At 59.2% G+C, this 15,120-nt stretch overlaps 1 protein-coding gene across 2 annotated transcripts; it reads right to left on the bottom strand.

The window, feature by feature from the left end:
• On the bottom strand, positions 1–14,198 carry TP53INP2 (tumor protein p53 inducible nuclear protein 2). 2 transcript variants are annotated; one of them, XM_032198404.1, is made up of 4 exons: positions 14,064–14,198; positions 8,179–8,506; positions 4,869–5,175; positions 1–3,409 (listed from the first exon to the last, which is right to left on the bottom strand). In XM_032198404.1, exons 2-4 carry the CDS (start codon positions 8,300–8,302, stop codon positions 3,157–3,159), a joined length of 684 nt encoding a protein of 227 aa, XP_032054295.1. In that variant the 5' UTR covers positions 8,303–8,506; positions 14,064–14,198; the 3' UTR covers positions 1–3,156. The 2 variants fall into 2 exon arrangements, with proteins under 2 accessions (XP_032054295.1, XP_032054296.1); XM_032198405.1 differs by having other exon boundaries at positions 4,869–4,998.
• Between the last annotated feature and the right edge of the window lie 922 nt (positions 14,199–15,120).

The raw sequence follows: 15,120 nt of genomic DNA, 5'->3' as shown, positions 1-15,120 counted from the left end.
TTTTTTTTTTTTTTTTTTTTTTTTTTCCCAGTGTTGGCTGGGAGTAGCATGGTGAAAGGTGTCTCAGACTGGCACAGAAAGATGAAAGGAAACCAAAATATTTTGCAGTCACTTCCCCAAAACAGGACATAGTAATAGCATTAGCTGTTTGAAACAGATGATGGGCACTAGCAGGGCACAGCCGGCACTGCTGAGCCAGCGGGGGCTTTGCCAGGGGCTGCACAAGCAGGAGGCCGAGGATGGTGTCGGCACGGGGCTCTCTTACCAGAGCGATGCTTGCGAGCACCTGGGGTAATTCACCACCCGGCATGGTGGCCCCAGCACATTTGCACCTCTCAGCTGAGGAAGGGGCAAAGGTATCGCAGCCAGCCCTAGTTTCAGGAGCTCTCTGCAGCAGCATCTCAGATGTGCAGAACTTGCAGCAGGTTAATATGAGCCGGGAGGCAGAAATTGCTATGGTTGTCCACTTCTTGATGTATATTTGGGCTAGAGAGAAAATTCTTCCTCTGAAGGCATTGCATGGGCAGGGAACAGCCTGGTGGCCACAGAGGACACAATGCAGAGCCATGGGAAAGAGTGAGATGAGGGGTGCGGCTCCAGGATTCAGCCCCAGCCCTCCTTTGCCACTCTGAACCTTCCGGGCAGAGGCACCCGAATGCTCAGAACATCTCCTTTTGCCTTCAGCAGCACTTGTGGCAGCGTTTGTTTGCAATGCTCCCAGTTTCTCTCAGGGATCACTTTAGAAATAAGAAGGCATTTAATGTGAAGCCAAGGAAGCCAAAGGATGTAAACTTTCCCCTCGAGTCAAGGTGTCATCGGTCTCTGGTGGAGAACTGAAATGGCGCGTCCTGTCTGCCAGGCAATGGTGTGCTCAGCACAGCCTCACGGCTCTGCTGCGACGGTGCCCAGCGAGAGGCAGGGGGATGAGGAAGGCCCGAGGGAGCACCGGGCTCCCCAGCTCGTTCATCTCGGCTGTGAAAATAAGCTCTGCTACCTCCAAATTTATCAGAAAGGCTGAAAGAGCAGCGGAACAGAACAGCCCATTTTCTGCCTGGGAAGCTTTTACTGTGCCTTTTATTGAAATTAGAAAGCAGAATTTGAAATGGGGGGTTCTGTTAGAAATGGGACTGTGGTGCAGGCGCCAGTCCCGGAGCAGGTACTGGCTGCAGGTGCAGGATGCGGCCGGCATTGTGCCTGGCACAGGGCTTGTTGGCCGCTGTTGCTGCCCGCACCTTTTCTCAGCAGCATGGTAGCTGGTGCCGTGCACATGTGATGAGCGTCGCAGGCCTCTGCACCATCCCAGCAGGAGTTGAACAAGAAACTGGCCTGGAAGAATTGAAACTGAGAGGCTCTGACGTGTGGCTTAAAATAGATATTTGAAATAAATTTTCATTCTTTCTGTGCTTTTGGGAACACTGTGTCATCAGAGCTAAAAATACACTCTGCAGGCAAACAGTATCAGCCACTTCCCATGAGGTCCAGGTTTCTCAGTCACAGATCCAGGAGGCTGGTAGTTACGGAAGGACTTGTGGGTGTTTTTTTTCCTCTCGTTAGAAAAAAAAAATATAATAATAATAATAAAAAATCAACAGTCCAAGGTTTGACCTACCACAGTGACTTAAAACCAGTTCAGACACTGATGTTATGGGTGTTAGCAATGCTGAAGGGCAGACTCTCCAGTGGGGTGCTTGCTCTCTGGAGCAGCCTGGGTGCAGCAGCATTAAAAATCAGCATTGCTCACGACTGAATTTGGCCCATCTTGTGAAATATGCGAGTGTTGGTGGGGCCAGATGGGGAGTTCCCTGCGTGACTGCAGTCCAGTGGCAGTGCCAGCCCTGGTCTTGCTCCCACCGCAGCCAGGGCCACGGTACCAACTCCGCATGGGCTCGCGCATCACAGCCGCTCTGTTTCCATCCTCGCCCTCAGTTCAGCCTCTTCCCCGGCCTCGTGCTCACACCCGACCTCCTCGCCGCTCTCATTTCACATCCTCTTGCCACTAGCTCCAACGTGCTTCCACCACCTCAGGGAGGCTGCGCGAGTCCCCTTCTCTGCTCTCCTCCAGGGAGTGATGCAGGGCAGGCAATGCTCCTTGGCTCAAACAGTGCCTCATCCAAGTGCATATAAACAGACAGACATGTACAGATCCGTATGTACATCTAAATGTGTTATGTGGGTACAGCCAGTGCAGGCGAGTGGCTCCAGGAGGAGCACACAACCTTGAGGCTTGCTCGTGGCCAGCAGCTTGGTGGGACCAACACTTGCTGGAGGTTGTGGTGACCCCACCAACGTCCCCATGCTGACACCACTTCCCTGCAGACCATGCTCTCCTCAGTGGTGCTCAAACAGCTCCTGGGTCAGTGCTTTGTTTCCTGAGATTTCTTGTAATGTTGTCTTTAAAAACACAAAACACCGAGACCTGCCTGGCTTTCTTTTGGGAACGGCAGTGGGGTTTTTCTATTATTGTGGTAAAAGTACAATTAAGAAATTTTGGCTGGGATGGGTTTTGCTGGTTTTACCTGTGCTGGAGCCACCAAGGCCACCTGCTGAGAGCATCACAGGCACTGCCAGGCCTGGGGCTGGAGCAGGGCAGTGCTGTGCCATGGGGCCACGCTAAGAAGGGACAAGATCAGGCCCTAGCAGCAGTGTCACCAGCATGCAGTGACAGCAGGGTCCCATCTCTGCTCAGGTCTGAGACACTAGGAGGGGAGGAGGTGTGGGGGAGGAAGCATAATTTAGTGTCGTTGACGATATTTTCCTAAAAACACCAAATCTCGTTGCTTTGTTCCTCTTTGCACTTCCACTTGGTATCCGCTTGTGACATCACAGTCTGTTTACACGGAGGAGTACGATGTCATAAAGAAAGGCACTGATGTCACAGGCTCTTCAGGACACAGAAGAACAGGCTTCTCCATGAATTTTGGAAAAGGGGCGACTTCACAGGGGGCACCGCCACCCTGCCCAGACGCTGGTGGACGGACGGGCAGGGGGCGGAGGACGGCACCGCTCTCCCGGCCCGCGCTGCGTGAGGCAATGCCAGCGTGGGCCTGGAGACGGTGAGGGGTGAGGGGAGGCGGAGTAGCGGCACTGGGGCTGGTGTCGAAGGGAGGCCGAGCCCCGCCAGGAGATGCCGTGGTGGCGGGGCGGCCGCTGGCGAGGTCAGTAGTTGCAGTGGCGCTGGCAGGGCTGGTGGAGGAAGCTCCCCGCACGCTGTCGGGCCCGGCGGGCCGGGCGCTGTCGGGCCCGGTCCTGCCGCTGCAGCGCCTTCTGGCTGAGCCATGGCTTTTCTGCCAGCTGCTTGGCCCGCTGCACCCGCCGTGCCTGGCTGACCTTCTCCAGGATGGCAGCCTTCACCGACAGGGACGTGGTGTGGTGCGGTGTGTGCCGCTCCAGCCGGGGCTCTGGCACCTCCCTGCGGAGAGACGGGACCGTCAGCGGCCAGCGGTGCCTGGTCCTCCCCAGCCACAAGGCCATTGCGCCCACGCACGAGCAGCCCACCCTCACCCACCCTCCAGCCTCGTGGTGGCCTTATTGCCACCAGTACCCTCAAAGCCAGTGGGCAGGAGCCAAGCACAGCCCACAGCCCCCTCATGTCCATCCCGCTCCTAATAAGATTTGTTCCCTTGCCTGTTCCTAGCTCTCTTTGGCCCCTTTCTTCACCCTCCAGCACTGAGGTTTCTTTTCAGCTCTGGAGATGGCACTGAGACCCTCAGGACAACTTCGCAAAGGGAAAGGTCCAAGAGGGATAATGTGCCCTGGCCAAAAAAAGGATCACCCCAAATTCTGCCTTGTGAGGCTGGGTAAATAAGCAGGCTGCAATGCCAGGGGACACTTCCCTCCCCGTCAGGGGGCTCACAGAGGAGGTGCTGGAGGGCCAGTGTGGGGGTAGCAGCAACCCACAGCATAGTGGTACCGGGACTCACCGGTGGGTCACGGCTTTGCCGGGTGCTGTGGGAAGAAGGCAGAGCTCCTCACGCTGCAGAGAGGCTGCGGCCCCAGGAAGGGGCAGGGGGGGAGAAGGAGGGGAGTAGCTGGGAAAGGAGATGGCACTGGGGTCAGATTTTCCTTGCATCTGTTAGGTGGCAGGATGGGGCATCTCTGTTTAACGCCCCTGTTACACTGGACTGTGGGGCAGGGAGAAAGGTCTCACAGCCCAGGCCAGCAGAGAGCCAGGAAGGAGAGCTGGGGGCAGGGGTCTGCAGCACCCACCTGTGTGGGGAAAACCAGGAACTCAGGGGCACCAGTGCCCAGGGGCTATCCTCTTCCAGTGGGGCTGCTTTGCCCCAGACCGGTGGTGGGGTAACACACAGCATCCTCAGTGGACTGCCATGTGTCAGGAGAGGATGACGAAGAGGCCACTGCTGTCTGTGCCAGCAGTAACCACCCGACAAGGGCTTCACTTGGCTGGTCCCACACCCACAGCTGTCTTAATGTGGACCCAGTGCACATCAAGGTCACTTTTCCAGAGTATTTTGGGGCACAGAGGCTGCTGTCCTTGCACAGCGCTGGCTGGGACACCCTGCCAGGTGGGACAAGGGGACACTGACGTCACAGAATCCCAGGATGGTTTGGGTTGGAAGTGACCTTCAGAGATCACCCAGACCAAGCCCTGCTATGGGCAGGGACATCTTTCACCAGATCAGGTTGCTCAAAGCCCTGTACAACCTGACCTTCAGTACCTCCAGCAACGGGGCATCCATAGCTTCTCTGGGCAACCTGCACCAGTGCCTCAGCAAGAAAAACTTCTTCCTAATAACAAACCCGAATCCACCCTCCTTCAGTTTAAAACCACTGTGACTGGGTCCCCTGGGCAGCACGGGTGAAATGCTGCGGTCACGCGCAGCCGCCCTAGTCCTTGGCCCCAAACTCACCCAGCAGCGGAGTCCTGCGGCTCCTCCGCGTCCAGCTCGAGGGTGCTGGTGACATAGACAGACATGCTGGGGTGCTCGATGAGCAGGTCCTCCATGGGGCTGCTGCCCACGCCGTCGGGGCCGGGCTCCTCTGCAGTAAAACATGGGGGAGGGGTGACAAACCAACTCTCGTCCATCAAGCAGGGGCCGGGCAGGGTGGGCACGGGGCTGCGGGCATGGGCCGGGGCGGGTGGCGGCACCAGGCAGGGCCTCACCGAGCACCCGCAGGCCCCGGCCCGCCGCTGTGCACCGGGGCGGGCAGCACCGCCTGGGGAGTGAGCGGGGTGCGGAGCCATGCGGGGCGCAGCGGGGACACACACACACCATGTACAGTGGGGAGGGGGGGGGGAGAGAAAGGGGCATCGTTAGTGCGAGAGGCACCCCACGGCGTCGCCGCCACTGCCGCGGTCCAGGGGAGTCTTGGCAGGGCAGCCATGCCCCTCGCGCTGACCCAGCACGCAGGTTGACAGTTTTGGTCTGGGTGGATTTACCAAGCATCGGGGTTTACAGTAGACATTTTTTTTTCCTTCTTGAAGTAGAGAAAGAAATTTGGCCAGAAGAACACATTGATTTTGTCTGCAAGCTTTCTTAGGTCACCTGAACTGCGGTGCTCACGCACAGCTGCACCACAACGTGCACCTCCACGCGCAGGGCGCTGTGCACGTGTGGAACCAAGCAGACACACATGCACACACACGTGGCGCGCACCTTTTTCCTGGAAAAGACTTTTCTCTCGGGGAGTAAACTCTTCACTGAAAGCTTTCACTTTGGCTTTGACTTCAGTCCACCAGGGCCAATTTTCAGCTGGCTGAGCACGAGCTGCCCCCACGTGCTCTGGCCTCCAGCCACATGGGCCAGGGCTTTTCCCATGCCGGGAGCCACAGCTGTGCCCAGCAGGACACTGCGCTCACCACAAAACCCAGACCCGCTTCAGGCTCATCCCGGGGTCAGAGGAACCATTCTCTTCAGGGTGGGTTCAGTGCAGGTCTGTATGGACATGTCTGACTCTGCTGCTGGGTGAGGGTGCAGGAGAAATCAGAGGTGAATGTGAGCTTGCAGTGCCCAAACAGGCTAGAAAAAATATGAAGCACGAAGTATGGGGCAGGCATTCACCACCTAACATGTTCCAGCTCCTCCAGCCTAGGGCTTAGGGCCTGCCACAATTAGCCTTGCAGACAGGAGAGCATCTTTCTTCAGGTCAGTGGATACGAGGCTATGAATAGCTGCTGACATGCCAGGCTGCAGATTATTTGTCAGCCTGCAGCCAGACAGAGCCTGGCTTGAACACTTCTACCCCTGGGGTCAGGTGTGCTCCCATGACATGGAGCCATGTCTGCTTATCTGACCCATCCACCCCAAAGGTGGCTTCTAATGTCACAAGTGCTGTTATAGGGTTCTCACATTGCTGGGGGACTTGCAGCCTGAACCCTAAGCCCTGAGAAATGCACCCAGAATGCTCCTAGGAGGGTGGGCGCATTCTGCAATGCACGGGTCAAAGATCTGCCGGGGGTGCAAGGATCCGGAGGCTGCTGGGGGAGTGCCAGACTGCGACGCGCTCGCCTGCCACCACCATAACGTGGAGGATCAGGGCTGGAGCCAAGAGGCTGAGGTTTTGAAGTGCTTTGCATAACTCAGGGCTCCGAAAAAGGGCTGAAATAAATCGATCCCTTGCTGGCTGGGGAATGCTTAGGCAGCCGTGGTGCCTGTGGGGATTAGCAGTGGGGTGCCGGGTCCATGCAGACACCCTTCCAAAGGCTGGGTCTGCAGCCAGGGCCTGGCTGTTTAATTAAAAAAAAAAAAAAAAAAAAAAAAAAAAAAAAAAAAAAAAAAAAGACAACCAGAAATACAGGAGCCTTTAGTAACAAAGTCAGCCCTGGATCCCCACCGAGCCAGCTGCGGGCTCTCACACAAGGATTCATGGCACAGCCCAGCATTTCTCTGCTGGAGAAAACTTGTGGGTTTTGTGGCATGTTCTGGGCACGCTGTGGCCACTGCTGGCAATAGGACTGAGGCCAGCTGGCCCTGGTGCATGGCAACAGCATGCCCTGTGCTGCAGGGAACTCCTTGCAGCCCATCTCCTCCTGCATCACTGCTATGACCCCCAGGACAGCCACCAGGGAGCCCAGAGAACTGGGACTCCTCCACGGCTGCCCACACCACCCTCCTGCCTCCACCAGCTCTCCACAGGGCTCCCAGGCTGGCACCAGGGTGTCCCTGTCCCCTGCCCCAGGCATGTTTGAGCTCCCGTGCCCTTTCCAGCTCACTGCATGGGGCACAGATCCCTAATGAATGACACACATCAGCTCTGCTCAGTGCATGTGGCAGGGGCATCCCTGTGAGGGAGACGAGCCCCAGCCCCTGCAGGACCACCAGTGTCTCCTGGGCTGGGCTCTGTGACTCACCAGAGGCTGTTAAAGCAGCTGGAAGCCACCAAGGAGCAGCAACCCAAAGGCTGCAGTGCAGACAGGCTTGTTTGTGTAAGTTCGCTGTGCAATTTGCAAGCAAAAGGTCACAAAATGATCATTGCAATTGGTTGAGTCATAGGCCCTACAATAGCAACGCAGAGATCTTAATGGAGCTTGAGAAGCTCTCGTGGCACAAGGAATGTGACCTGCCTGGCTGCTGTTGAAGGGCCTGGGATGGTCCCAGCCACCCCTGGGAGCGGGGAGCCCCAGCAGGGAAGGGGCTCCACGGGTACGTTACAACTGTGGACCTTGCCCGAGTGCTCCTGGCAAGGGTGCTGGGAATGCTTTGGGAAGAGAAACCTTTGCAAAAACTTTTGGAGCGGAGATTGGCTCCCCTGGGTGGCCTCAGATGACCCCAGTATGGCACAGAGCTGGAGATGGCTGCAAGGGGACGGGCACCCGGCTGAGCCGCATGGCTGATGGCACCAGGCACAGCACCAGCCACAGTGGAGGGGACGTGCCCGTCACCCCCACCCACCTGTGGCTCAGCTAAGGCCACAGTGCTCTGTCCCCAGCCCCGTGAGCCTCCAGCAGATGGGACTGCACCGAAACTCAGGGGCACCTCCTGACCTGGGGCTGTGTGAAGATCCTGTTCTAGTGCTGGGGGCTCAGGAGCTGGGGGGCAGCATCACCTGCCAGCCCAGAGTGCCACCACTGCTGGTGGCAAGGCAGGAACCTCCCCTGAGAGAGCAAAAGGAAGGCTCCCAGGCAAGGTCTGCTATTGCCTGACAGGGCTTGTCCAGTGCTGGGAAGACAAGACCCTTCAGCAGCTACGTGAAACCAGGGTGAAACCTTGCTTTTCTCACCTCCAAGATCGATTACAAGCCATCCATCCTCCTCCTCCTCCTCCGAGACAAAGGGCTTGGGCTCCTCCAGGCCCTCAGGCAGGCTGCTGTCGCTGAAGAAGAGACTGGTGAGACGCTGGAACATGGTGGGAAGTGGTCAGATGGGGCAGGACAGGAAGAAAGCTACTGCTGAGTGCCTGCTTCAAAGCAGGGAGAGGCAGAGGGGCACGGAGCTTGACGGCGTTGGAGGTCCTTCCTTGGGGCAGGGGTGCTTTGCTGCTAACAAAGTCCCAGTTACAGGGCGTGCAGTGCAGTTATGAGGTTCTTCTCTTGGCTTCAGTGCAAAGGCCTACCAAAGAAAACAAAGAGAAACGCATTCAGACTGGACGTGTAGGATGTGTGGTGCTGGAGGGGACAGGAAGGCGTTCCAGCCCCACTCCCTGCTGTGTCCTGGAGCATTGTGCTACACGTGGCTGTGCCAGGACAGGTGCCCACAGCCCCAGCCTGCCCCAGCCCCACATGGCACGCACCACCGCCGCATCCCCTCCCTGGCCAGCCGCACATCCCAGGGGCAGCACCAAGCACTGCCCTGCAGTCAGGCTGGGACCTGCTCCCCTCTCTGTAAGCCTGGACCTGGCCAGCACCAGTTCCTCCATCACCGCACGCAGGCTGTGGCGTGAATCTCCATGGGACAGGCAAGGAACAGGGTGATGATGATGCTGTGTCTGAAGACCTGGCATGAGCCAGGGCGATTGCTGCAGTGCAAGAGGGGTTGGGCCCTAAGATCCACTCTTAGCAGGGTGCTAAATGCACAGCTCACAAGAGGACAGAGGCACCAGCACCCCTGCCTGCCCCAAGCTGCTCTCCAAGAAGCTGTTCAGGATGGGCCACAGACCAAAACTGCAGCTGGAAGCTGGGAAGCAGCAGGGGAGCCTTTCATTTGATTTTTCTTTCTATTAGTAATATGTGCTGATTGGAGTCAGGCTCGAGAACTCTGTGCTGATGCCTCTTTTACATTGGTGTCATTCTGAAAGCTGTCACTGTTATTTTCTCTGTGTGCACTTGTAAAGCAGCCACACACACAGTTCCAGCTCTGGTAGGTGACACCGTCACATGTGGCATCACTGGTGCTTTTCAGCAGTGCCCCAAGACCAGGCAACGTTTCCGTACAAGCGAGGTTCTCCAGGATCACAGCCCAGCACTGTGGGGCAGAAACCCAGCTAAGTGCAAGGGGGACAGGGACAGGGACAGCTGTCTTGTGCCTGTCCCCTTCCTGACAGGGGCGATGAGGCATTTCCAGCACAGCCACTGCTGTCCCTCTGAGAGGCAGACCTAGGGGCTTGGGCAGGTGTCATGGGCAAGGCTCTTCTCCAACCAGGCTACATTACTGTGCCAGTTTTACCACTGGGGAAAAATTCCCTGCAGCTGGGGGGAGGTCAGGACTCCAATTTCAGCCGTGTCTGCAAAGCTTTCAGAAAGCCACGCACAGATGGCAGACACAAGGCACCGAGTATTAATCGTGCAGAGAAAATGCATTTGGTCCAGAGACATAAAAGGGCATTAAAATGCCACCAAGGGCGGGATGTGGGGGAAAGGCAGAGTCCCTGACCAGGCTAACTGCACGTGGTCCTGCCCGGCACACTGAGGGCAGAGCCCAGCTGGCAGCTCCAGGAGGAAGGTGGTGAATCCACGGGATCTGCAGAGCTGCCAGTCTGGGGACAGGACATCCTCAGTGCACCTGGCTTCAGAGGTGAACGGGGGTCCCCTTGTTGGCTACAAGCTGGTTGGTGAGAGCAGGGACCCAGTGCAAGCCCTGGGCAGCTCTGGGGTAATTGAGAGGGGCTCGGTACCACCAGGCAGCCGGTGCAAGCCAGCCCCTGCAGCCGCAGCCAGGCTCACAGTGGGTATGTGCAGTGAGTCCAGGTGCTTGCTCCTGCTCCTGAGCTCTGGCACGCTTGTATTTATTTATTTATTTGTTCTGGGATTGCTGTGCATTTTGCCTTCTTGCTCACAGATGTACAGGAGATCTAATGCCTGCTCCACAAGGCCAAAAAAAAAGAAGAAAAAAAAAAAAAAAAAAGAGGGATCTTTGAGGATGATGGGATCCCCCTAGCCTCCAGGGCTCATCCTGCATCTCTGCTGCCACAATTCGCCCCTTCACCAGCACCCGAGAAGTGGCAATGGCTGAGCGAGCCAGGTCCAGGCAGGACGCCTTGCTCACAGCATGCTCAAGCCATCTCTTGGCATAAAGTCAAGTAGGATTCCCCACTACTTCTAGGAGTAGGCACTGCCCCCCGCCCGCCTCGAGGTCTGCTGGAAGCGCTCCTAGCTTGAGGGGGGCTGCCTGCCTCTTTTCCCCAGGCACACGCACCACAGCTTGGCAGGGGGATGCCGGTGGCTGGGAGAGGCCCCGGACAAGGAACTCCTCTCCAGCAGGCTCAAAGCTGAGCTCAGGATAAGTTACAGTCATAACAGAGGGCAGAAAGTCTTGGCCTTTATTTGTATTGTTTAAACCCGAGAGCTGCCTTCACTGGACGACAGCAGATTTCAGGAAATGCGCTCCTCCTTCCGTCCCTCCAGGCCTCTCAGGAAACCAGTCCCAAAGCACTGCGGCTGCCACCAGGAGAGTGAGGGAGAGAGGGTCTGGGCTCCACAGATCCTTACCCTAATTCATGGATAAATTCCCCTTCCTGAAGGCACAATGCACAGTGGATGCTATTAGTTCCAATTGCCACCCCACCCCAAATTTAGCTTCTTTTTCTAAAAACCCTGAGGTAACACTTCCATAGGCAGATCCCACCCCCACAACAAGGCAGGACCCCCACCCACCTCCCACTGCACTGGGCAGTGGGGAAGGGGCTCACGAGCAGCTGCCAGAGCAGCAGGAAAGAGGGAAAGCTCCCCCAGGAGCAAAAGATGGATCACTTCAAGGGTCCTGCCCCAGGCAGCGTACACACACCACCAGCTACCCCAGCTGCCTCACAAGAACCCCCTGCTGCTGGGGGGGGCTTTCCATGCTTGGGCAAACTCATTGCTGAGAGCAGCCAGGATCCCCACAGTGAGCTTTAGGGGGTGGGGGGGAGCAGCCCCCAGCTTCGGGGCCTCCACAAGAGGAGCATCCTTCAGCAACGGCCAGGGCTCGGCTCCCCAGGCAGGATCAGCCCTGGGGGTGAAGCAAGCTTGCCTTGCCTGCACCACAGCAGGAATATGGCCACATCCACCAGCTCAACACGAGGCAGCATGACGCTTCTCAGAGAGTCCACCCTGGGCAGGAGGCAGGTTCTCTGCCTTGGGGATCTTTAATCCTGGCGCTCAGGTCAGTCTGCCAGCCAGTGGGGAATGCCTGCAAGGGCCACACACTTGGGGACAGAGATGTTTCCCAAGCAGCCCAGCCCTCCCAGAAAGCCCAACAGCCACAGCATTTAGAACTTGCTGGAGGGTATTAAATAATACACATTAAAGTAGGAGTATGGAAATTATAATGCATTTAGTTATCCCCCCCCAAAACCTCTACACAATAATTAGCTTCCTGAGTCACCGTCCCTGCGAATAACTCCAGGAACTAAGAATAGGCGAGAGGAATGGCAGCACGGCCCCGAGGTGCGTGAGGAGCCCGCGGCAGCCTCAGCCTCACAAGGGCTGGCAGCTCCAGGCTGCAACACCAGCAGCTGCTCCGCCTGGAAACACCACCGGGCTCCTGGAAACTTCCCACAAACACCCCACAGCACAGCAGGAGGGATGCTGATGACAAATGGCAGAGACGGGTCCTTCCTCAGCAGGGCTAAGAATACTCTGAGCTCTCATGGTGGTGGAAGGATAAATCAGGTGTGTGCCTCCAGCACAAGCGGGAAGTGTTATTTTCAGTTCACTTCACCTAAATTAGTCAAGCACATCCCAGGCTGCTGTCTCTGCGCAGCGTGTACCAAAACCCTAAAGCCAGCACTGAGACAGAGAGAAGGGAGTGGGGATGCCCCTGCTTAGTGCCCCAGGAGGGGTTGATGAGGCATCCCCGCTCTGCCCCCCATCCCTCCCATCCCTGGCAGGACCCGACCTGCCACAGGCTTGCCCTCTGCAGGGCTGTCCCTGTGTCCCTGTGTCACACCCACGGCACAGCTCCTGGTTGCCCATTTGCTTTATCAGCAGCTGAATTTATGAGGCTCTGTCCTGCCAGAGGCTGACTCACAGCAGGGTCTCCTCTGCTGCCTCAAATGGAGCAACAGTAAAAGGAGGGGGAAAAGAAGGCAGGGAGCAACAAGAAAAGCCCAGAGAAAGAAAACTCTAACGTGAAACTTTCTTTACTGATGGGAGACAACCCTTTTGGCTTGGATCACACCAACCAAGTCATTTCAGCATCCAAACCAAGCAAGACTCCAGAGACAACAAAACCCCAACACTGAGGCAATCCCTGCAAGTGCCAAGACATCCACTCCAGTGCCAGCTGCGCAGGGTCCCTGTGCTGCTACTGCAGGGAAGGTCACTGCCCCAAGGACAAACCTCATCTGCTGCCATCTAATGCCATTGCACACAGAGCCCTGGCAAGCCTGCCAGCAGCCAAGCCGGCAGGAATTTTTAGATTTGCTGCAAGCAGACCTAGGAAATGCAATGAACCCAGATGTTTCCTCTCTGGGATACGCTGTGTAAAACATCCCTGGGAGCACAGGTTGGGAGGCAAGCAGTCCCAGCATCACAGCCTTGGGACATCACAGGAGGCCCAGCGCTGACGGGAAGGGTGGACTTTGGCACCCCAGGCTCACCTTGGCATCTGTCCTGAGCCTGCCTGGGGCCACGTGGGGCCAGGCAAGCCCTGCTGAGCAATTCACCCTAAAAAGCTCTGCGACAAGAGTTCACAACCCAGGTTTTCCCAGCCTTGCTCCGAGCAGGTGATACTGGTTTATTCCTGACAGAAAAGCTTCCCCTGCATTTTTTCCTTTTTACATCCGGCCAGACAAGCGCGGGTTGATGCAACAGATTCCTAACGGTGACAGTGAGGTAGAACAGAAATATCGGCGTTCTTTTGGGGGGAATTAAAAAAGGAGAGGAAATATTTATTCCAGAGGGAAGAAAAAAAAAAGAAGTTCTTGGCACTGCATGGCCCCAACCCGGTGGGAACAAAGCTGCAGCACCGTCCTACACCCAGTGCCTGTTCCCGCAGGGGCTCGGTGTCCCAGCAAGGCGTTGGCCATGCCCGTGGCCACCCCTGGCACCCGCCCAGCCCTCGCTGCCGCCCGCTGCCGGCACCGGGCGCTGCCGCCTCGCACCCGGGGCACCCTCAGCGCTGTGCGGGCTTCGCAACCCCGCGCCCCCACCGCCCCCCCCGAGGGCGCTGCGCCACGGGCCCGGGGGAGCCGCTGCCACGGCTCGGGCTGGCCCGGGGAGCCCCGCAGCGGGGCCGGGAGCGGCCGCACGGCCCCGGGCACCCCCCCCGCATCCCGGGGCCGGGGTCACGGGGGGACAGCGCTGGAGGGGGGGGGGGGGGGGCTCGTGACGTCCCAATGTCATATGCAAATGAGGTGACGTCACAGCGGCCTTCCAGCGCGCCGCAGCCAATGGGGGCCGCGGGCGGCCCGGCTCCGAGAGCGGCGGTGCAGAAACAAACAACATGCGGGGGGGGGGGGGGGGGGGGGGGGGGAAGGGGGGGGCGCTCTGCCCGGCCCGGCCCCGCCGCGCTGACCTGACCCGGCCCGGCACGGGAGGACAAAGGCTCCCCCCCCCCTCCGCCGCCACCACCGCCGCCACCCGGCTCCGTGCCCAGCCGAACCGCAGCCCCCCCGCCCGCAGCCGGGATAAGGGTCCCGCTACCGGTTAGCTCGCACCGAGCCCTGCCCCAGCCCCGCCGCCCCCCCACCACCACCCCAGGACACCGCGAGCCGCCCCCCGGAGCCCCCCGATCCTTGTCCCGCACTCACCTCGCCCGGTGCGGCCGTGGGAAGCGGTGGCGGAGGCCGGAGGGAAGGAGGCGGCGGGGGCGGGGGGCGCGCACCGCGCGGTTCTGCGCCGCGCCCGCCGCTGCCCCGCACAAATCGGGACCTCCCGACAGCTGATCGTGACGTCACAAAGCGGCCCGCCCGCCCCCGCCCGCCGGCCAATGGGAGGCGGGGCCGCGCGGAGCCCCGCCCCCTCCCCGGGGGGGTCCCGCGCCCTCGCCCGCGCCCGCGGCGGGTCCCGGTACCGGGGGGGTCGGCACCGGTCATGGACGGGGCGGCTCCGGAGCCCGAGCCCCGCGTGGGTCGGCTGCGGGCAGAGCTCCCCCGGGCCGAGCCGGGCGTTTCCAGCCCGGTGCCCCCGGTGCAGCTCGAGGGGTTCCCGGGGGTCTCGTCCGTGCCCGAGGAGCCCCCCGGGGCTCGCCAACGCGGGTCTCACCGGAGGGTGCGGCCCCCGCCGGCCGCAGCCGAGTGTAGAAATCCCCCTTTAACGGGAGTGGGTGTGAAGGAGCGCGCCGGGGCAAATCCCGCTAGGCTTGAGCTTACCCCAGGACAAACCCTCCCGTCCCGTCCCGTCCCGTCCCCACGATGTAAACCCGCGTGGGCCGCCCCTGCCCGTCCCCACCGGGCCCGGAGGTGTTCCCGGCCCCGCTGCCCGGCTCCAGTCTGCAGCGTGCTGCACCGAAACCCGGTGTGGCAGCCGGGAGCTACGAGGCACGGATCTCCCCCCCCCGGCAGCGGGGTGACCGGGCTGTGCCCTTCCCGGTCCCGCTGCCGCGGGCACGGGGCCGGTGGCGGCGCCCAGCAAGGTGCCCGCAGGTCTCCTGCCGGCGGGGAGCGGCCGCCCGGCGGCACGTGGCGGCACGGGACCGGGCGCTGCTGAGCTCTGTGTAACCCGGTGGCACCCCGTGCACTCGGGTGACTGCTGAAAATAGGATGATGAGCACGTTGGTTTCTGCTTCATCGGAGGGGTTTGGAGAAGCAGCACCAAAAGCTCCCGGCAAGGTGCAGAGCCAGCGTGTAATGCAGGTGCTTTGTTTCA

Source organism: Aythya fuligula, chromosome 16, assembly GCF_009819795.1.
Source record: "Aythya fuligula isolate bAytFul2 chromosome 16, bAytFul2.pri, whole genome shotgun sequence".
Classification (NCBI taxonomy): Eukaryota; Metazoa; Chordata; class Aves; order Anseriformes; family Anatidae; genus Aythya; species Aythya fuligula.
This window is presented reverse-complemented; position numbering and strand designations above follow the sequence as displayed.